The 24,256-nt window shown below is 43.4% G+C and overlaps 1 protein-coding gene across 5 annotated transcripts in view; it reads right to left on the reverse strand.

Moving 5' to 3' along the window:
- Positions 1-19,795: 19,795 nt before the first annotated feature.
- The window catches only part of DUSP16 (dual specificity phosphatase 16), a 402,719-nt gene continuing 398,258 nt past the window's right edge, over positions 19,796-24,256 (reverse strand). For all 5 annotated transcript variants that reach the window (XM_085652099.1, XM_085652100.1, XM_085652102.1 and 2 more), the window contains exon 7: positions 19,796-22,648. In XM_085652099.1, coding sequence (XP_085508225.1) covers positions 21,490-22,648 — 1,159 coding nt within the window. In that variant the 3' untranslated portion in view covers positions 19,796-21,489. The remainder of the gene's footprint in view (positions 22,649-24,256) is intronic.

Genomic DNA, 24,256 nt, shown 5'->3' on the forward strand with positions numbered 1-24,256 from the left:
ACGATACGATGCTCTCATCAGATTTTTGCCCCTGGAAAAAAATCTATGCCTCTCAAAAACAACAAATTTTTGGTGTGAAATGTTTCTCCAGCATTTGCAATGACATTTCATAAATGTTTACTGGTTGCCCGTCTCCCATCCCCAACGAAATCTCAGGCAAGTCATCGTAAATTCTCCTACCCTCTACACCTAAATGATGTAATAATATGGCTTGTCTCCTTACAGGACCATATTTATCGCCACCAATCGCTAATATATAAGTGAAAAAAATGTTTTTCCACCGTTTCCATGGGATAGTAGGTTCACCCGGCACAGGCAAAAAATTTGGTGGGGCGGACATAGAATCTTCAGACATTTTCAAATTTGATGTGTGGTGTAAAAAAAATAACTAAAATAATTAGCTGAAATAATTAATTAAAATAACTAATTAAAACAATTAATTAAAATAATTTACTAAAACAACCAACCAGAATAATCATTCAAGGCAATTACAAAAAATCCAGTTCTCCTATTTTCACCACTGTCTGTTTTTGTTGAGTAGGCCTTCTTTAGTTTCTTTAATACTTTGTTCCACGAAGTAAGTCCTTTTTCTGTTTCCTTGAGAACTTTGTTTTGCCAAGTGAGTCCTCCTTTAGTTTCACTGCTCGTGTTTCTGAAATAGTCCTTCTTCTATTACAACACACACGAAGTAGTACGAACTTCGAGAGGTATTTCAACTGTGAATCTTTGTTTAGATACGCTTAAAAAAAAAGTGTCTTCCTTTCAAAAGAAATAATATGCGAGGCACTGGATGTTATTATTCAAATGCGATATCTCCTTTCGAGTTTGTGCCGTTTGTGTATTCACTCAGTCCATGCGCTTCGAAGTTGAGGCTCGTATATGCATATCACAGTGCGTACCATTAAATTAGCCCATACGCGTATTGAAACGCTTCTTGTATTTGGATACTAATGCGTGTTGAAAGCGTGCGGCACAGCGCGATGTTGAACACGCGCGTGGTAACTATGCACCATGTTTACATTCGAATGATGCACAAACGCAGCAGCGAAATCACTTGCTCATTTGTCAGACAACAAAAAAAAAATCAATCCATCTCTTGCGTGCGTTTATATCGAATGAAAGTACTGGCAGTGTCTTAACCCGCAAACCATTCGCCAATGAAAACTTCGAATGAGCTTGAATTAATTAATTTGTTTAGCGAGCAGCTCCCAACTTAAAGTCTCTTGACAGTTCTCATGTACATTAATAAGGATTCCTTCTAAAGTAGACACAATCTTTACCATATATTTCCTTATATTATTTAGTCCGTTTAGATAACCTTGTATATTTTCCCAATGTACAACTTACAGTCGATGAGAAATAGCAGGTAATATCTCTAATAGCACCAATTTTCAAATCAGTGTCGTTCCAGAGGGGGAGGTTGTTCACTTGTCCTCTGCACAAGATCACTCGTCGCCAATATGTAGTAAATAGTCCAAATCCAGGATTAAAATTGGTTCTTTATTTGAAGTAAATATGAACACAGCAACCTCCAGCATTACATCTCAGTACTGGTTTAAATTGGAACCCTGTCTAAACTAGGACTCCATTACATCACAGCTTCAACATTCAGTTCTAAACATCATCACACAATCCTGATAAGTTTCGGTCTTAATGGCCTTGGCAATCCAATATCTCTGATGGGGACCATTGGTTAGTTTGGGTTGTATGTCGTTACAACGCATTCCGTTGCAACGCATGCCTTTACCACGCATGCGTTACAACGGAATGCTATTTACACGCACAACCTTTACCATGAATATTCCTTTACCACGCATACTTGCATGGTAATGGAATACTCTTGGTAAAGGTTATACCCCTCCCCTGTACCCTTACATGACCCCCCCAATCATTATTACCCCTGCCTGTTACCCTCAATCTATATGTATATATTTTTAATACTTTTATTCCTCTTACCTCTTAACGTTTTTTCCTCGATCTTCCTTGCTTACGTCCTACGTCGTAAAGAGGAAGCGTCATTCAGTTTCCTCTAAAACAACGCCAATCGTCACCACTTCCCGACGTTTTATCATGTTCTTTTTGGGGGGGGGGGGGGGGGGGGGGTAGACGCCCGTAAGCCCCCTTATTTTATTTTTAGCCTTTAACACACGTCTTCGCCGACATCAAAAACTGACTGAACCCGACGAAGATGATCAGGTTCCAGTGCAGCTTGCGTGGTAAAGACTGTCGTGGAAGGCATACGCGTGGTAAAGAAGTTTACGTGGTAAGTGTACCGTTGTAAACGTAACGCGTAGAAAAGCCTTCGTGGTTAAGGAGGTTTCCTGTTAGTTTGTATGTTTATATAGTTTTTGCCCTCTAGTGGACCACCCAGATGGATTTACAGATCAACTTAATTGCTCAAAAAACAAGTTTCTCATGTAGTTACTTGCTAGTCCTGGGTGGGCAATTACAGCGCTCTCACTGGTGGTGCGTTCTCTGCAAAGAACAACGCCACTAAATTTCAAATTAATCTCTCACCACAGGAAAGAATGAGTCACACTCCTGAACTGGCAGTGTATTCTCTTAATTATTTAACAGTATTGGCAACCCTGACATGTTTCGGTCCTAATTACCTTGTTTACAGGTCAAGCCTTGGCAGTCCAATATCTCTGATGGGAAACTATTGGTGAGTTTGCATGTTTGTATATTTTTTGCCCTCTAGTTGACCACTCAGATGGGTTTACAGATCAAATGCATGCTGGAACTGGTTGTCCCCAGTTTCTTTACAACCTACCAGTGGGTGAAGCCATGACTGCGTTTTCTCCTCATGTATGAATTGTTGAAACCACCCCCATCATTCGTTCTGTTACAGTTCTATTTTTGAGGCTGCACGGACCCATTGCTGCGGTGCCAGCCATTGCTCAAAAAACGTCTCTCACATAGTCACTTGCTGGTCCTGGGTGGGCAATTACAGCACTCCTGCAGCAGAACCATGCTGATAAATATCCAATTAATCTCTCTACACAAGAAGGAATGAATCACACTCCCAAACTGGCAGTGTATTTCTTTAATTATTTAACAGCATCGTCAATCCTAATGCGTTTCGTTCTTAATGGCCTTGTTCACAGGTGAAGCCTTGGCAGTCCAACATCTCTGATGGGGACCATTGGTTAGTTTGCATGTTTATATAGTTTTTGCCCTCTAGTGAACCACCCAGATGGGTATACAGATCAAATGCTAGAATTGGTGGTCCCCACATAGTTTCTTTACATCCCTCCAGTGGGCGATGCCATGACTTAGTGTTTTTTTACATGTATTGAATTGTTGAAACTACACCCATCATTCGTTCAGTTACAGTTCTATTTTGAAGCTGCATTGCCACGGCAATCCGCGGCAGCAGCCATTGCCCCAAAAACACCCTTCTCCCGTAGTTACTTACTGGTCCTGGGTGGGCAATTACAACGCTCTTACTGGTGGTGTCTACTTTGCGGCAGCACCACGCCACTATATATCCAAGTAATCTCTCTCCACAGGAAAGAATGAGTCACACTCTCGAACTGGCAGTGTATTCCTCTATTTATTTAACAGCATTTGCAATGCCGACGCATTTCAGTCTTAATTACTTTGTTCACAGGTGAAGCATTGGCAGGCCAATATCTCCGATGGGGACTGTAGGAAAGTGCCCCTTTTAACATGGTTAACCCCGCACCACTTTTTGCCTGGTATCTGGTGCAAATTTGACAGTGTGCTGGGTTCCTGCTAACCAGATCCTCAGCACCAGTGTTCTTACCCTAAACTGTATGATTGTTCCACAATTGGCACAATTTCAGCCCCACTGTAAGTATCTAGTAAATGGTATTCCTGGTACCTAGGGCATTGAGACTGACGAGGGTCCACGAGGGCTGCAGCAAGAATTGTGCCACCTCAGGGATCCCTCTCCAAGATCATGCAAACTGCCACTGCAGCCTGCGTATCTTGGTGCAGAGAAAACGAAGAGTCAACTTGGCACACATCCATGTGTGCATTGTCTGCCAGCACTACATGCTTAGGCCTTGGGTCCCTAAGACAGGGGCACTATAGCCATGTGTGGGCATATCTGCAAGAGTGGATATGCCTCGGTGATTTCTACGTTCACCCACAGATATTACCAGTGCACAGGGAAGCCATAAAGAGTACATGCTCTGGACACTCGTCATTACGAGTTCCCTAGCTACATAATGGTTTCCACTCTACCCAAATGTGTTTGGTACCAAACACCTCGTCTTAATCTACCAACACAGATCCCAGTGCTGGATTTATTAATAAATGCCCACAGAAGGCACCATAACAGTGCCCCCTGAAAACCTACAGACTACTAGTGTGTTGACTGACTGGTCTCGACCAGCCTGCCACTATTAGACATGTTTCTAGCCTCCTGGGGTGTGGGCCTACGCTCTCAGAGGCTAAGAACAATACCTGCTCTGGGCAGAGGTGTTCACACCTCATCCAAGCAGGAACTGCTTTCCGGGACGGGAAGCTTCAAAGGCCATGCTGCCTTTGAAACGTGATCCAGGCTTCTCCAGCTAGTGGAAGATGCCAACCCCCCCTGTCCTGTCCCCACATTTGGGCGGGAGGACAGGCAGGAAAATTAGTTAGATTAGGAGGTGTGCCCACACCTAGCCAGCACAACCTCTAAGGTGGAACAGCTAATGTTGACCCCACTTTTTAGAAACCCCCCTCTTGTGTTGGAGAGAATGAACCCTTTTGGGTCAGGGTTAAGCACACTTCCCACAGGAAGTGATCATATAGAGTGTGTAGTGACCCTAATGGTACATAGTCCATTGGCTACTACCTGGTACTCCTCTTAAATTGAGTATTTAGGTGACACCCCTTGACCCTGAACTTCAGATTCGACTGACCTGAAGACGAGGAGGACAAAGAAGAGCTGCTGACCCCGAGAACAGAGTGCCTGCTGCAGAGTTTTGGCATGGACCCCTGCCTGCCGCTTCAAGACTCTACAATGAAGGTGAACTGTCTTGTCCTGCTGCTTAGAACCCCAGAGGACTACGAGCCTTCGCAAATTGCCCAAGAATTTCTTTGGAGGAGAGGAGGTAATCCCCTGCAGACCACAGGCATTGAAACCGGTCCAACAACTTGCAGCTCCCCAGCTTGACTAGCACAGCTACCACCCAAGAAGAGGCACTCATGGAAGGTCAGATCTGTCTCAGAGTGTGGAGACACCAGACCCGACTGGAGGGAGCAGTGCAGTACCAACCCCTGAGCTAACGGACGCCCTGCAACCAAGACCGCCATTGAAGAGTCCATTTGGGACTCCAACTAACAGCCTCCGAGAGACATCAAGGCCCCTAAGGCCAACTTCGAGAGAAGCACAGCAGTCTGGAATTTTCCTCTGCCAGCAAGAAGCACCTTTACACACTGGGGCGGGACAACCTACCTGCTCTGCACCCAGTCCACCCCCGGCTTGGGTAACGACAAACCGGCTGTGCTCCCTTGTCCCCAAGGCCCTTGAATCCATTGTCCCCAAGGTCCTTGCAACCCTAGCCCCCAGTTAAGAGCTCATTTACTTGCCTGCAGGTCCCTTTATGCAGCGGTCTTTAGAGGGCCCCTATTCTCCATAGCATGCCAGCTATCAACTCCCTGCTCCCGGCACAATTTGGGACGTACCGGAGAACTATCGGTAGAACATTGGAACTTGGCTTCCTGCTACTCTAAACCCAGAAGGTGAATCCCTACAACTGTGTGTGCTTTATCTACCTTTTTCCTCCCATAGGACTGTATGATGTGTAATCGTGCACGACTTTGAAGTATTTGCTCATCTTCAAAAATTCTTAAGAAATACAGTACTTACCTTTAAACGTAGGTCTTGGTTCGAAGAAATACATAAAAAGAAGGATTTTTTTCTATATTGGATCTTGGATTTATTCTTTGAGCATGCGTCTCATTTATTGCCTCTGTGAGTACAACAAATGCTTGGCGCTCCCCTCTGATAAGCATAACTGCTCACCCACACTACCACAAAAGAGCATTAGTATAATCTACTTTAGCCTCTGTAAACCAATTGGGGACCCACTAGACTCTCTGCACAGTGTACTTCGTTTTAGTACACTATATAGAAAGCCAGCTTCCAACATGGACCATTTGTTCGTTTGCAATGTTTACATAGTGTTTGCCCTCCAGTGGACCACCCAGATGGGTTTACAGATCAAATGCATGCTGTAACTGATGGTCCCCAAACAGTTTTTTTACAGCCTCCAGGGTGTGATGCTATGATTTGCCGTTTTTCCTCATGTATTGAACTGTTGTAGCCACAGCCATTATTCATTGTTACAGCCCTATTTTCAAGGTTGCACGAACCTATTGCCACGGCAATCAGCAGCAGCAGCCATTGCCTAAAGCACTTTTCTCACGAGATATATATCTCAATCGGAGAACTCTGGGTAGTTGCCAGGTTTAGGTGGAGAGCAGCTCCTGAATAGAGCACCCTAAAGCACTAGTGACACTTTAAATCTGCTCATCTCAAATGCCTGTTTGTCTAACAAAATCCACTTATGTAGGAAAAACAGACATTAGAGATAAACAAATTGAGTGTTACTGTTGTTGTAAAGTGCTCTGTACAGGAGTTGCTCTCCACCTAAATTTGAGAACTACACCAGAGTTCTCGGCTTCTTTTTTACATACTTTATACTGCACTCCAAGCCAGAAAGGGTATTGTTTTGACTTATGCTGGGTGCTTCCTTGTGTCTGGACAAAGCTAAACCTCTCTGAAGAGCTATAATGACAGTGAAATACGTCGGGAGCTCCTTTAATTAATTTCAGGTTGGCTTGGATGGTATTTCACCAATCCGAAGACGTAATACTGTGCCTTGAGTGGTAAAAGGCTTTCATCATTTTACAGCTCTGCATGGAGGGTACTGTGCTAATCTTAGGTTTAAAGACTTTGCTGTAGAAATGGCAAAAGTCTTTGCCCCTTTCTATCTCGGCGTAGATGACACTGTGCTAATCCTATGCTGAAAGATTTTGTTAGAAAAACAGACATTTGAGGTGAACACATTTAGAGTGTCGCTGGTGTTGACGGTGCTCCATACAGGAGCTGCTCTCCACCTAAACTTGGGAACTACCCAGAACTCTCTGCTTCTTTGTTGCATACATTTGTGATTTCTGTTTTAGAGAGTGATACACACATTACCTGGGCACACTCTAAAGGAAACGCGATAAAGGATGTTTCACAAATGCATGGGTTATGTAGTGAAATACTGTAACCAGATCTTTTGGGAAATTCAATCATGTAGCTTGTTCACATTTGTTTGATGTCTACATTTGTTTTGCAGTCTCTCAATCATTCACTCTAATTTATTTTTCTATTTGCTGATCAAGCTATGTATAGTTATCGTCTACTTCTGCATTTTAGGTCGAAATTTCTTACACCTTGTGTAAATGAATAAAGAAAAAAGCTCAAATAAACACACATTCTTAAGAAACAGGTACCAGTCTGGATTTTATTAAATCGCATAAACATACAGATGACATCGAGGTTGAGGAGCGCACACAGCTTCAAAACTCACATAATTTTCCACTCAGCACATGACGTGGAATCTGCAAATTAGAAGAGTGGCGCACTGCACATCGGTCCCACCAAAAACATCCATGTGCAGAACACCAGTGGAAAAGTGTTTTGCAAATGGTTGGTTATGGGATTTCAAACACAAGCAAGAAAACTCCAGTCAAGAGTGCAATAACATACCACAGGTTGATTGGGGTAAAACATCTAATTGTTTGTGGTCATTATCCCTTCAGAGATCAGAAGATCACAATGTAGGACTGCTATATAGAAGGAAGAACTTCACACCAGATAAGATTACAGAAACAAGTGAATTTGCATTGACTTGCATTGCCTTTAGACAAAAAACGTCTATAAACGCACCATATATAACATTACTTTTAAGCATCCCATGTAGGGAGACTCAACACAATCAGCTATGAAAAATCAAGATCTAAACAAGTCTTCGGTAGCACAATTTGTTTATAAAAAGGAGGGCTAGTATCTAAACAGTTTACATTCAACAATCTCATGATCATTCAGGGGTTGAAAGCACCTGATCAGAAAACACAGTTTTGGAATACAGTACAACATCTATTCAGTTCTGGTGGTTCTCGGTACTTGGGGATGGAAGACTGCATCTAGCTGAAACTGCGAAAAGGTCTTAATTATACTTCCACACTAGGCGGAGCACATGGAATGATAGGCTGGATAAGAGGCTAATCAGGGGGAGGGGGTGGCGACATGGACAATTATCAACATAAATAAATACTGCATGTACTGAAGGATTCTAACTTGTGTTGCTTTTTGCCACTCACTGTCCCTTAAAATTTTATTGGATCTTTTTCGATGTCAAAAAGCATAGTGCACTAAAACATTGTACGCAGTGCTCAGTTTCCACTTCTCAATGGTCCTTTAATTAATACCTACTTAAGTCAATGTTTTAACATTAGCAGTGTCTCTGAGTCTGAACATACATTTTGCAATCTAGATCTGATGTCTTGGTATGGCTCGCTCATCCAACTTCTGCCTTTGCACACTGCCCTACCTGATGGTCTAAACTGTCATTTGCAGTCATCTTCCTTGAGCACTAGATAGGGATGCAATGGACTGTCCAGCAGCACTCGCTCGATTACGAAGTCTGATGACTTAAGACTGCTTGTCACACACTGTCTCTTCTGAGACTAAACAAATCTAAGCATGTGAAAAGTCCTTCACATTTCAAACAAACATACAGTAAGTAGGCAACTGTTCAGATCGGTTCACTGAACACGTTAATAAAATACATTGAGTAAACTGGATTTCCTCTTTATATGGCCTTCTCGGTGACGAAACAAACATAAGAGAGTATCTGCGAACCGGTCCCTTTGGAGTTTGAGCCCATATTTGCTTAGAACTCAACACATTTCATAGATGCAGTCTTCAGCTGAACACAGTTTGGGACTTATTGAGTTTGGTAGTGTAATATAGCTTTATAGTCCGCAGTAGCCCGCTCCAGCGTTAAAGGCCCCAGCCGAAGGCGAGAGCCTTTAACAAGGGAGCAGGACTTTAATAGCAGGTTTAGCCCGGCTACGAAGGGCTATAAGGCTATTAGAACATTTTGCCATTAGAGGGCAGAATGTTCTAACAAATAAAACAAAGGCATCCTGAAGCCCGAGGGAATTTAAATCCCCTCAAGCTCCGAAAGGCCTTTGTGAAAACATTGGAATGTTGCTTTGTGGGCCTTTACCGGTTCGTAGAAGCTCGGAGCACTCCTTTGTCTTCAATCGAGTGCTACACATTCCAATGTTCTAATTGTTATTACAGTCCTCATCACTGGAAATAAAATACTTTATGACCTCTTATCTGTTAAAATAACAATCCAGCCACTCGTTTTTCACAGATCATTCATTGGAGTATTAATCCTCACGGCAAACTGCATAGCACCTCAGGAATCACTCTTCTCTAGTTTTATTAGCTTTCTCTAACACATGCTGAATGTAGCCATTGCCTACTCTGGAAATTAATGTGGGCACTCTTGTACTTCAAGTCAAACATGCAAACTGCGTTATCTTTTGGAGTTAAGTTGGAACTGTCCAGACAAGAAATGTTCAAAATAAATGTAATGGAGTGAAGAAAATGGAGAGTGGATTTGTGGCACTGTTTATTTTTGATATTCTTTAAAACATCTTATGTACTGGGGGTGGGGGGTCATGGCCATGGCAATGACCCATGCAGATGGGTCCTTGCCAAGCTCTGCGGATAGCCAGGCCTTGAGCTGCTTGAATCCGGTGTCAACAGCGACACGACCCTACCAAATTGAGCAGATATGTGGAAAGAGACGGAGCCCTACCTGGGGAGAGTCACTTGGCTGACAGACCATGGAGAAGGTGAACTCCTGCCTCTGAAGGTGCTTCCTCCGGTGCTGTGCTGCAAGATGGCCATGCCCATAGTTTGGCGAACTGGGGGCCTCCGAAGGTGTTCCTCCCGTCTTGTGTTGCTGCACTGCAAGATGGCAGCGCCCATGGTTCGGTGAACTGAGGGCCTCAGGGAGTGCAGTCGAAGTAGTGCCAGGGCATGTGTTTTCAGGCAACAACCAGGGCTGTGGTGTGCTGACCCAAGATAGTCCCTAAGCAGAGCAACTAAGTGCCTGCGAACGTGCCCGACAGTCTCATAGGAAACATGGCCACAGCGAGCGAGTGATCTGGCTGCACCTGGAAGTGCAGTGTGGTTTGGGTTACCAGGGAAGTGTCTGCAGATGATTCAATGGGGGCATGCCCCTTCCTGCTGGAGGGGATTGTGCTAGGGCTACGCCCAGAGGCCCGAAAAAATTTACAGAGTGCTGTCGGACATGCCGGAGCTTCTTAGGCATGGGAGCAGTAGAGCAGGACCCACCCCAAGAAAATGAGCCTGAGCGGTGGTCCCCGGCTGCTGAGCCTTCAGCTTTGGACAAATCCATACTGAATGGCGGAATCCCGATATGGGGAATGCCCTCGATAAAGGACCTCCTCTAGACCCCAGGCCCATACGCTATCATCTGCTAATAGCAGAACACCACCCTAAAGGTAAAGACTTGCAGGACCCTGCCATGAGGCGTGACATTCAGTAGTTGATGGTGACCTGTAAGGACAAGTTGGGACTTTTGCACCAGGAATTTGTGAAGTTTGTCACTGACCTAGACCACACAATTGAAATATTGGACACTGTTGGAAGCGGCGGTTGCAGAGGGAGCTCACGAGAGAGATGAACTGGCAATGAGAGTTGATGAATTAAAAAAGAAAAGCCAGTGGGATGACCCGCATGCACATACTAATAGACTTGCCTTTACAAGATGAGCCTCTCATCATTTGCCTTGTTGGACAGGTCTTTGCTGGATTATTACCAGTTAGTTGCAACTGGAGGGCAGCACAAGGACTACAAGACATGGAAGACCAATGGGGATGGAGTCAGAGCAAGGAAAGATAAACCTGGACCCTAAAAACTAACCCCACCATCAACGCCATAAACCATTAGTTACCTGGCTCATATTTGCAATGTTGTTGACGTTTGTTCTATTGTTTGTGATTTTGTTTCTATTTTTCCAAGGGTTAGAATGCAGAATTTAGAAAGGTAGTGCAAAACTTAATACGATTTCCTTCAATGTGCCCCGAATGCCTAAGCGACATGACATAGCATGGCACCCATATCTTCCCTGATGGTATACACGTCTCCAGCCGCTAAAGGGGTGAAAATTGTGGCACTGAGTGCACAGGGCCTAAATTCCCCGGTCAAGAGGAAGTCGGTGCTACACTGGCTTGACACGAAGGGTATCAATATTGCCCTTCTTCTGCAGACACACATATTGGTGGTCGACACAAGATGAAAAACATCCTAATACTTTCCTCACCAGTTCTTTTCTTCCATGTCAACAAAGACGAAAAGTGGCGATTCTTATGGAAGCTGGAGTCTCCTTTCGCCATGTCTCCGCTCAGAGGGATTGGGAGGGGAGGGTTGTTTTGGTCAGGGGATCAACATGGGGCAAGATGGTGACAATAGCCTTTATCTATGGGCCTAATGACCACAAAAAAGACCAATTCCATACCTGGTTGCTACCCTTCCTGGCAGCCCATGCCTATGACAATCTGGTGCTTGGGAATGGATTTTAACGTACCAATGGAACAAGCTGTAGATAGATCACATTCTACGTGGCAACTTATGACATACCCCACCCTCCCTGATTCAAGGTCTTGATGACTTGAAATTGACAGATGTGTGGCATAGTCAACATAGAGAAGATAGGGATTATACAAACTATTCACATGTCCACTGATCCCATTCTCGCCCCACCGGTTTTCCCTTGAGTGATATTCTCGGTCATAGGGACAAGGGTTTATCGGATCACGCTCCGGTAACGATACGCATGACTGACACTCACCCCTCACATTTGGAATCGGAATGAAAAAGCCTTCCAGGACCCCATCATGCAAAAGAATATAAGGGAGATGGTCACAAACTATTTTACGGAAAATATGTCAGAGGAGCTAACGTAGTGCACCGTGCGGGATGATGCCAAGGTGGTCATGCGTGTAGAATTTATCAGCGATATCCAGGGCCACTGGAATTATGCGATCATACTGCCGCAGAGATTTTAGTCTAAATTATAGATAGGCCGTATTTGACACGCAATACATCATCTGTCGCATAATCTGCAGGTTTTAACAAACAAAACAGTTTCTAGCTCAAACGGTTCAAAAGTTACTAAGAATGCAGCAACATGTGTTGCCTCATACTAAAAGGCCCTTTGTAAAGCTGAACTGGTCACATTTTTGTTGCTTATTGTTATATTTGGGTATTTAAATGTTATTAATGCAGTGCAACCAGTGCCGAGACCGTGTTACCAAGTTTAAAAATGATGAACTAAAACTATTACAAAATGTGTCGCCTTATACCGCATAATTTGCCTTTTTCCCCTGCATAATTTACTCAGCCCTGTGGCATAATTGGCCCTCTCGTGCTGAATAATTCCAGGGCCCCAGGCCATACCTCAGCTTTTCTACGACAGGCTCAGGCTCAACAGGTGGAGCTGGAGGTCGAGATATCCAGATTAGAAATTGAACTTAAAACTAAACCAGGTCGTCACACCCAGAGATCCATTCATAAAGCAAGAAGAGAGCTGGAGGCAGTCCTGGTTAGGAATGCCACACAAACTACTCAATTGTAAAACAATGAGTGAAGATAAAGATTGGCTTCTTGCCTATAATATATGTGCCCACAGGCGGCAGAATCGCATCCAGTTGTTACTAGATCATCAATGTTCCGCTATAACAAGCGACCGAGGGATCCTGGATATTTTCACACAGTAATATACTGTAATAAACAACAATGAGCATCATTCCCCAGAAGCCCGGGATGAGTACAGGGCAAGCAATTACCCTGTCTGACTTGGATTAGGAAACCAGGGAGGAATTGAAAACAAGCATTGGCATAGCCAATAGGTCTCGCCTTTGGGACCTTATAAGTGTTTAGCCATGCAACACTTGATGTTGTTGCACCAAGGATATTGTGCTGGATAACTAAACACTTATAAGGTCCCAAAGGCGAGACCTATTGGCTATGCCAATGCTTGTTCTTTGTTATGATCGTCTATATAGGTTTCAATTTAAAAACATGCCTTGCATACCTCCAATGTAAATTATCTGTCCTCACTGTACCATCATCTCTGAGAAGCAAACTCCAGAGAAAGATATGAGAAAATTATTGACCGGCTTAAAGATCCAGAACGTTGCGTCTGAATTAGTGTAAAATCTATCCTTGACTGCTGTATGTGGCTCCTCTTACAGTGCAACTAAAACAATGGCAAGCATGCAGTGTCTTACCCTGTAGTGTGCGTCCTGTGAAATGTCCTATTCAGAAGAGTATGACACAAGCTCTCTATCTGTTCGGCATTCCGAGTTCAAGCCCACCTATGTCGCGACCTAATTCCTGAGTTGCGACAGGTTAGTATAGTGCTGCGCTTGCACGTTGCACGCATCATATACCACAAGCCTTTAGTTATCCAGGTCCCAGTCTTATGGGGTTAGTAATCGTTGTGACTTATTGCGGTGTCTGCTGCGTGGGAGATGTTCCAGGATTCACAACACACAGATGCACGACTACACAGTCCACAATGTACTCTGTAGACGAGGAAGGCAGGAGGGTAGAAATGGAAGGGCAGGGAGTGATGAGAGAGAGGCGAGGGGAAGGAAGGAAGGAGGGAGGGAGGAACGATAGAAGAAAGGAATAAAGGAAGGAGGGAAGAAGGGAAGGAAGGAAGAAAGGAGGGTAGCAAAAGAGGAGGGAACAGAGGGAAGAGAGGAGGACAGGGAAAGATGGAGAGAAAGAGCAAAAAAAGGATGGAATGAAGCAGGAGGCAGGGAGGAGCAAAAAAAGGATGGAATGAAGCAGGAGGGAGGGAGGAACGATAGAAGGAAGGAGGGAAGAAAGGAAGGAAGGAGGGTAGGAAAATAGGGAAGAGAGGAGGACATGGAAAGATGGAAAGAAAGAGAAAAAAAGGATGGAATTAAGCAGGAGGGAGGGAGAAACGAATAAAGGTAGGAAGGCAGAAAGGAAGGCAGAGAGCAGAGGCTAGAGAGAAGTGGGGAGAGAGGAAGGAAGGAAGGAAGGAGGGAGGGAAGAGGGGGGAAAAAAGAAAGGAAGGAAGGAGTTAGGAAGGTGCTTATATGAGGATTCGGGGGGAGGGAGCGAGAAAAAAGGGATAATGAGACAGAGAAAGACGAAGGAAAGGATCGGGACAGTAGGAGCAAGGCCATAAATTCCCTTCTAATTCCAAACAATTCCGATTACACGCATGAGTAGTTTTCAATCAGGAAGATAATCTCAGAGATAGATGGCAGGATAATTTGGTAACACAGTCTGTAAACTTTCTTGTTTTTCCCCAAGCATATTAAAAAAGGAGATGTGGGTGGGGGTGTTTGTATCCGATACACTGTTCACCTCCCACCCGGGGTAATGAAAGCCGCCAACGCTAAATCTGTGTTTATTATTCGGAAGTATTGGCGAGTCCTACGGGCAATGTGCCCGTGGGAAGCTGGCGAAGCCGGGCGGGAAGAGACGGGCTCAGAGGAATGGGAGTCACATGCGGGGAGCACAGGGAGAGGGGCAGAAAGAGAGGGAAAGGGGCAGAGAGAGGGAGGGAGCCGGGGAGAAACAGAGGAAAGAGGTACACAGGGAGCAAAGGGCAGAAAGAGGTACACGGGGAGCAAAGGGCAGAAAGAGAGGGAAAAGGGCAGAAGGAGAGGGAAAGGGGCAGAGAGAGGGAGCCAGGGAGAAAAAAGGAAATAAAAAAAGCATGCAAGTGTTGCTTGCGCGCGTGTCCTATTAATCTCAGCGAATCGGGTGTCAGGCTTGTCCGTCATTCATCAAAACAAATTAAAACAAGCTGACAAGGAGGGAGGGGGAGAAGGGAGTGGGTAGTGAGAGCAGACAGCAAGGGGGTGGAGGAGCATGATTCACGCGCTGTAAGGCTTAATGAGCCATTACAGAAAGCCAGATGACAGCTGTGCACGTTCACACGTGCGTAACCGCACGCTTGAGGCCAGCAAAAGCCTTTGGCAGCACTTTTAAAACTCCACTCCTAAATGTCTCGCCAGACCAGCGCATGCGCTGGCTCAGGCGAGACCTAAAAAGGGAGATATCAGAATAGTAAGTACTGCCAGCTATAAAATCCCTTCCGAATAACAAGGCCCCTGTTCTGGACAGTTTATCAAACTCCTTTTAGGAGGCCTTTGCTGGTCTACAGGTCCCAAACCTCATGAAAGTTTTGAACTCATTCTTAGATACCCGAGAAGCGTCAACATCGATGATGGGATGCCTTCAGACGCTAATTACTAAGCCAGGAAAAGACCCCCGGTTGTGTGGGTCTTACCACCTTATCACATTGCTGAATATAGAGGTAAAGATTTTCACAAATAACCTGGCCCATCGACTGGGCAAGGTCTGGCAGCAGCTGGTGTCTCCATATCAGGTGGGCTTTGATAGGAACAAACGGGTGATAACATCAGATTGGTCCTCAATGTGGTTGATGAAGCACAGGTTACAGGAACAGAGTTATTCTTTCTCTTCTTTCGTACAGAGAAGGCCTTCTACCACGTAGAATAGGTATTCTTGGCGAAGGCTCTTAACAAGACAACTGTGTGAACTTCAATGAATACATTTATACCGGCTAATTATGCCTGACCCTCAACGAGGCTTCAAATATATTTTCACCTCTCTTGACTCGATCCCCCAAACAAGGGCCCTTCAGCAGGGCATCCCCTTTTTCGCTGTGATCTTGTCCTTCGCGATGGAACCCCTGCATCACGGGATCATGCTGATTACGGTGTCCAACTAACCTAGGAAAGCAAAAGCTGGTGCTTTTTTAAGATGATGTTTTATGTTCTTTGGCAACCCCTGCAAGTTCATGACTGCCACTCTTAGAAGAGCTGGAGCGTTTCCAACTCGCGGCTAGTTTCTGGGTGAACTGTCAGAATTCCATCACAATGGGAAGGACATGGGCTGCAGTTTTTTTAATTTTTTTTATTAAAGTGCTGACTGCAAAAAACTAAAAATGTGTTTTATCGCTATCTGTAACTGGGATTTGAAAATGTAAAAAAAAAAAAGCTGCTAAAAAAACAGAACATCTTGTGTTCCCCACAGTGCATGTGTGAAACCGATGAATTCACACTGAACATGATGGGCAGGGATCTGTCATTTGTTGGAGTCCAGTATATAGAACATCCATATGGCAAAATGGATGAAGGCACTTGATAGACAGTGCAACACTTTGCAAGTGGTAATGGAAACAATGAGAAAGAAGAAATCTGTGGTGAAGTGGACACTGATTTTTCAGGCTGGGGAAGATGGAGGTATGACAGTCTTATAGATGGAACCAAAGCTTCTAGCTAGGTGGTGGCCTTTGATTAAAATATATTCATCTGGACTACTAGAGAAGTTGGAGGTTTCTGGTTATACACAAATCAGGGTTCAATAACATTTTACCTCTACCCACAAACTGAGAAATAGGATACTTTTTACACTGAGATGTTTACCCAGGACAATTAGAACATGTCATTTATTATCTTGTAATTATAACCATACTGTAAATAAGACCTAGGTCAAAACTGCAATAATTTAGATGTGAAGGACATGTTGTTACTCTGACAGATCTCCTTACAACAGCTTTCTAGGTTAGGGGGAGCCCCGAGAGTTCTCAGAGGGTCGTAGGTTCCATGCCTCTGAGTTTCAAGTGAAATCTACTGCAAGTGACCATGGCGGATTCCCTTCCGCAAACTCACCATTAGTCAAGACTAAAATTTGTCTATCAGTTAAAACAAGAGACTTAGTCTGCATGTCTAATATCAGCATCGATTTCCCAAACCGTGATCTGGAACTGGGCATGCGTGACTTTAGACAGAGGGTGGTCTCAAAAGAAGCCAAAAACCAAGGGCAAAGAAATTCCAGAGCAAATAAAGAGTAACTGATTTTTTAAATAAGAAATGATAATTATGTGTTGCCCCACATTTTGGTCCGGCAACACAGGCTAAAACAAAGAAGGAGAAGTAAGACTAGATATTAGAAGTTCATCAGCGAACATGCAAGTAAAAAACAGACCATCAGATGCACAGGAGAGAACAGGGTATGCACTCCAGCTTCTTCATTTGCATTCAGGAAATATCTGCAATCAACCATCACACTCCATATATCTATTTTACTTATGACAAATACATACATTATTTTCTTCAATGCAGGCAACTGTGATGGCACCAATCTGTCAATGTGGGGATGGAAGGACATCCTCCGCCCATCACAACATGGCAAGAATCTACAAGCCTCCACCAGCTCCAAGCCAATGACTCTCCTGCTGGTTTTGGTTTGCGGGGGAAATTGGAGGGACAGGTTGCGAGGTGCAAATTTTTTATGCCATGTGAACAGTCTGTTAAACCAGAAAAACTGCGACCTCTCAGTGTAATTTACATATTTGTTTGCAGAGTTAATTCTAATATTTGTTTTCCCATATTTTCACCCAGAGGAGAAACTCTGTCACTTCAGTTTGAATTTAAGCTGCAATATTAAACAGATATTTGCCTCTTCAACAGATTAACAGCAAACTGAAAAGATGGCATTACTCCCTACCTTGCTAATCCATTTATCCCAATCCATTCATTTGTTTCATCATATTGCTCTTCATGGGCAGCGTCTCTAAATTATTTTTTAAAAAGGACTGTCAACCCTGCTTCTTATAATTTTTTCTTAAAAATGGTTTCAAGTGCTTTGAAGCCAAAATGTGTTCTAGGAGCTGCACTTTCCAAGGCAGAGTTTTGTTTCTAGATAAACAGAGATTGACCTGCTTTATGAGAAAGATAGACATGTGCCCACAGAACGAAACAATACTGTCACAAATCGCATAAAGATTAATAAGATATCTGCTGACATCGCCAGAGTGTAAACTGAGAACCAACAAAAATCTTTGGCCACAATAGAAGCCTTCTTTTTATTTTTTGTCTCAGAGACAGGACTAAACTTAACCAGTAACTTATAACCTTTTAGGTCCATCTTCAAACACTGTTGAGCTTGTGGAATGGCAGCAAGACACACCCCAAGAGGAGAGTAACCCTGTAAACATACTTGCTTTAAACACTGAGAACCTTTGTGCTTCATATGTGAACGCTTTACATACATTTTGGGGAAGTAGGAGGATTCTGCAGTCATCTTTACCTCAGCGGAATGAAATGTACTTCTTAGAAGTCATCTTGATGTAGTTGCTAAATCAGGCATAATCCATGGCTGCTTTCTGAATTTAGTGACTAGGGATGAATCATGTTTGCTATATTGGAAATGGGTCATGCTGCTAAATCACCTTTGACTGTTTTAAGAAGCACTCACTTAAATACATTCAAAAAGATTCATGGGTGAGAAAAGAAAAAAGGTGCGAGGGGAACAAATTAAGTTTTCATTCGAAGCATGCTCAATAGTATAAAGCTCAGAGACAATCGCGTGGGATGGGCTGCTCAAACCAGTTTCACTGACTTTAAAGAGAGAGGGATAAACAGGAAAAGACGTAATGTTATACAATGACGTTCATTCTAATACCGACCAAAGACCTATAGCCCTTCCTTCAAATAGAAGTGAATGCAATCACATCAGCTGACATCTATCAGCCAATTATTAAGCTTTATGAGATATGGTCTAGTGAGAAATGCTTATGCTGGCCTCAGATCAGTATTTTAGGTGCTGGGCAAGTCCCCATACAACATTTAAAACTATTGGACAGCCAACAAATATTCTCCACCACATAGCAAGGACAAAAGAAATAATAACAATTATCTAAAATGTGTACTTCGCTCATGATATGTTTGGTATAGCACCTTCTCCTTTAATGTAGCTTGACCTCAGCTAGAAACTAGAGAACTACAGAATTCATTATTTTTATTTAATCAAATCACAGTATGACATTTTAACAGGGAACATACAATAGTGCGAAAAAGTAATTATTAATGGAGGGAGCCAATAGGGAAATTTATACTTCGATGACAGTTGCCGGAAAGGTTTTTCATTAAGTGGCAGGGAATTGAAGATGTAGTAACATTTCAGATACTGAAATGTGGCCTGAATAGCAAAAAGGTCAAGTAATGTGCACTGCTTAAGTACCAGGCTGGATATCATTGTAGACAAAAAACTGAAAGGTACTTATTGAAAAAAAATGAAGTAGACTATTAAATGATTCCTGAGAATAATTCGGAGCATTGTTAACATCAAAGACTTGTTAGATCTACTCAGAATGGCTTTGCACCAGAGATGATATACATTGATACCAAGGATTGCTAATTGAGACAAGGGTTTATTAGATAATGGTCTGACTTGCTCAGACTTTCCTAGGTACCACCTTATCTTGTGGAGAAGTGTGGCTCAATGGTTAGAGTGGCAGACCTCGATGCAGAGCACTGGTCCGGGACCAGGGTTCGATTCCCGTCACGGCAGGGTCTCGGGCTATAAATTCCGCGGACCGGATATTCTCGCCTCAGTGCCTATTCTAATCATGGGTCCCACGCTGCAACTCTGGGCAATAGCTTGCTTAATCTCCACAACGGCCCCAACAGCGCTGGGATGCCTGGCCTCACCATGGGGGTGCCCAGGAGTGGACACCTCACATGGAAAGCCAGGAAGGGTTCCACAGCGGTATGAGTAAAAAGCGCCAGGATGCCCCCGTTGGGGGTGGCAGTGCGCTATACAAGTACAAACACATTTACATTTACATCTTAAGTAAACCACAATACACCCACAGAACCAATTTTGTTACTTTTATTTTTAGATTTCTATTTGAAGGTATGCCAAGCTGTCACTAAGTTCAACATAACTGTGAAACTTGTTTTAATACATTTTTATTAAGTATTGAGTCCAACATAGAAGTAAAATCTTAACCTAGACAAATGTTGAACATATTCACATATTACATATTTTGGGTGAATTGTGGGTCGGTCCGAGCCGGGTGCTAAATAAGCTGTCCTACTTTCATAACCAGATCTCATAAGAAAGGATTTCAGAGTTGACACAATCACTTTACAATACACAAATCAACAAAGGGAGACCTAAGGCTAGCATGTTTGGCCCTGAATTTAGGTCTTAGAAAAGCGGCACTGTAGAGAACTGTAGACCCCAGAAGGCTTTGTGATTTTATATACTACAGTACGGTTTGGCTATTTCATCTGGGCATACGGCATCATGGTCAGGTCACACTATTGTTCGGAGTTGGTTTAGATTGAGGAGTAAAAAGAAAAAAGGAGCCAGAAAGGCCACCTGTATATTCTGAGTCATGTTGTGGTTCACCATTGTAGCAGCCACAATGGATCAACTGAGGGGTAGAGGAGAAACACAGGCTTTGGCAAGCGTACAATATTCTTATCTGTACACAAAAAATACTCGGGATGCTATTCATATGATGCAGGACTTTGTATTAGGCACCGATATTTCCACTTTGAATGTTTAGACACAAAGTACAAACATTAGGAATGCATTTTCAGAAGCCATTTAAATGTGCATTTTACCACCTCACTGGAAGTTTTGGTGATGTAAAATAGGGGGTGATAGTCTTTTTCTATGCACTGCCCATTTAATTATGTTTAAGAAGGTCAGTAAGATTCCCCTCAGTCAGTTGTCATTGCTACAGTAAGGACACTTAATTGGACAGTAAGCTTTTCATTCCCTCCAACAAGCACCAAATTTCATACATATCACAAGATTCCCACCCACAGATGGCAATGGCTTTATAGCAGCACTACACGAAGAATAAACGTGAAAACACATTTTGCTTACTGTAAAATAAAGATTGTTTATGAATATTTCTAGAACGTCAGGTCCAAGCCTCACTCTTATTTCAATTACCAACATAATTTCCTTCTTCTGAAGCCCCACCCCACTAGCGGACAACAACATGGTCTACAGCTTCTTCCAGACGTGTTCTTCCATACAAAAATACACTGGTTTGGGATAGACACTGCATTAACTCCATTATCCAAACAAATGGTTTAACCACAGAGATGCTTCAAACATTGTTTCAACTTTCGGAATCCAATTAGTAGTAGGCCCTGCTCCCTAATTAGATTAATGTCTGTGTTAAGGTGCAACGCATACAGAGTGGCTTGCAGATTGGTACATCAATTTCCGCCACAGGTAGATTGACAACTGCAGTACCAGTTTCTGGTTTGTGGAGAGTTTCCTTCAAAACAAAACAATCGCTCCTCTTTCATGAATCAAAACGTATGTGCAATTTAATATCATGCATTTTCTCCATAGGGTGGGGGAAGGAATGGGTACAGGGTAGGAGAGGGGAAATTAACTTTTCGTATTTCTCCCAAGTGCAGCTGGTACAGTCAATTTCTGTACAATACAATCCTAGTTACGTTCTATAAAATCCTTCTGAAAAAGTACTTTAATCGTTATTTCAGATTAACTGGGAAGTGTTTTTTTTCTTCAACTATTCTTCAGGATACTTCAATAATCTCAATGCTACCAGAGAAACTGGACTGGCTGCCAACTTTGCCAAGCTCCTCCCGGGACAGGGTATCGGACATGCTGTCCCCAAATTCCATCTGGCAGCTTCTTCTCTTGAACTGCTTCTCAAAGGAACTTTCCTCATGCCAACTTCGCCTTGAGTCACCACGGTCGCTTGTCTTCTGCCTCCGGCGCACAGCGCTGGCAGCATCACTTCCAGTTGCTAGCTGGCCGCAGCTGTAGGTGGAGTAAGTAGCACTACTACTGCCTCCATAGATGGCAGAGGCAGAGTAGAAATGGGAAGTTTCTGTGGCGAAGTACCAGCTGTTTGTCACAGAGGTGGTGGATGTTTGTGGAGTAAGGATGTCCGAGTGCCAACCCTTGAGGCCTAACCCTGCAGCGGACTTGGCCAAATGCTGCTGGCTCGTGGAAAGGCCAAAGAGGAAATTGGTTTTGCAGCTGTCCTCCATACTTCCGCTACGGTGCAATGGGTGCAGCAGTGACTTGAGTGTCTGACTGGTGTTTCTGCTCGAATGCGTTCGGCTGCTCTTGCTCTCCAATGAATGGATGCTGGGGGGTTTCTCAACTGTTCGGGCCACTTCTTTGTCAGGGCTGGGCTCTGGGGTCTGCTCGGAGACTTCCTGGACTGGTGAAAACTGGGTTGGCTTGCTGGTGCCATCTAAACTCATGGATGGTTTGTAGCACTCTGGATTTACTTCTGAAGAGGCTGTCCCCGCCGCACCATGAACAGTGGAATATGGCACGGCTTTGATGTCCAACGAAAAAGTTCGTTTGAGTCTATTGCTGTCTCCTACCCAGTCACCTGAAGACACATGCAGGCCATTGATGCCCTGAAGCAAAGGGGTAGTTTCGGTAGCCACTGGCTGTGGTATAGCTCCAGTAGCAGCCACAGTGTTCTCCCCAATCTCAGAGGTAGAGGCAGCAGAAAGGAGATTGGCAGCAGGTCCCTCACTGTGTCTGCTTTCCATGGCACACGCATTCTCACTTGCTTTTTCCATATGGAGCAGCTTCAACTTGCTTATTGCAACAGTTTGCCCGGTCTGGGACTTGATCTTCTTCTCAAAGTCAAGAAGCTGGCCCAGAAAGTTAAAATTTGGTGAAATAGTAGGTCGTTTCTCTTTCACAAACCTGCAAAATACAAAAAATATTTATTAGAAAAGAAGTCAGTGAGTTTTAACACAAAACCAATAAACACATCTACACTTTAAAACATGGTTACAACTCTTACAGAGACAAACTATCACCAGAAAAGGGAGAGAGAATAAAATAGTGTTACCTTTATGGTCACTATAGTGTCCTACCTTTTCTCTTGCTGGCAACCTGTTGGAAAATTACAGTACTAGAAACGTCTTACTCAGTTGATAAACCATAGCATGGGAGCAGTTTCCACAAATCCACTTCCACTTCTGTGAACCAGCAGCATATCCATTTAGGAGTCTAATGGCTAGATGGATACAGCAGCATGTTTGGTATAGGAGACAGTGTCATTATAAAATATAACTTGAGTCAGCTCTCTTGCTTTCAAACTAACAGCTTACAAAACAAGAATGATTAGGGCCGAAAAGTAGACCATCTTTGATGGCAAGGATTCAGGCAAATAAATGCTTCCAGATCATATAATGTTTTTGTTCAATAGGTTGCATCTGAAGACGAAGAACAAGGCCACTGAGAGAAGTCAATACAACCACTGTGTTATGACCAATTCTGTTAAAAAGCCACCAAGGCTGCCACAGTTCTTATAGAGTGTGCAAGGATGCCACCCTGAATGTATGCCTCTACTGTGTAATGCAAAAGGCTAGCTTTCCAGCAATTAATTTAATATGAAAGGTTCAACAGGTCTTAGTAAAACTTCAAAATCAACGTAACCTCTCAATTAAGAATTTTGGCTTGGAAGAATGAGTTTGACTGAATCATATTGGAAGGCAAATCTATTTAATTTGAACATAGGAATATGTTTAGGGCGTGTTCCAAGTAAGGCCTTGCCTGAACAAAACCGTGTCTAGCTGAGCGGAAAAGCCTGGCTTCTAAATGGTTTTCCCATATGAATTAAGGGCCACTAGGAAAATAGTCTTCCATGAGAAAAGATTGAGGTTGTAACATGTAATAGGCTCAATGAATGTGTATAAAAGGCATGTCAAAACCAAGTGACAGCATATAAAGAAGCCAATAAAAATGAGAGAAGTATCATATTAGTAATCAAAAAGAGCAGTGCACGACCTGCTCTCCTTTCGATCTTGGCCTAATGAGGACTATGACAGTTCTTTTGAAAACATCTTGAAAAGCAGGCAATAGGCCTACTAATAAAAAAAACTTGACTGCAATGTTCTTTAAGCCGGTTTAGCAAAGGCCAACTGGACCATCGCTTACGAGGAATACCAACAGAAGCCTTTGGGTGATGGAAAGTGAACCAAGAAAAGGTAGATCTTGTGGTCAAGCTTTTAAAAACAGACGTGCCCCACCTATAAATGTGGTCTATTTGACAATCTCTGCAGATCATTAGTAAACAGAACAAGTTGAAAACAAGAAAAAGAAAGGATGGTAACACCATGTCCAAGGACAGTGTTGAAACAGAAACAGCCATGTTCGATGACTCGGATACAGTATACTTGTTGCAGAACTTTTGGGGAACTTCTTTTAGGTACAAGAGAAGAATAGTAGAGCTAGATCATCCAGGGACAGAACCTAACAAACATTTGCAATGCAATAAGTCTCGCATTTGCGAGGGTTTAAGCTATC

The sequence above is a fragment of the Triturus cristatus genome, chromosome 4_1 (assembly GCF_964204655.1).
Source record: "Triturus cristatus chromosome 4_1, aTriCri1.1, whole genome shotgun sequence".
Lineage (NCBI taxonomy): Eukaryota > Metazoa > Chordata > Amphibia > Caudata > Salamandridae > Triturus > Triturus cristatus.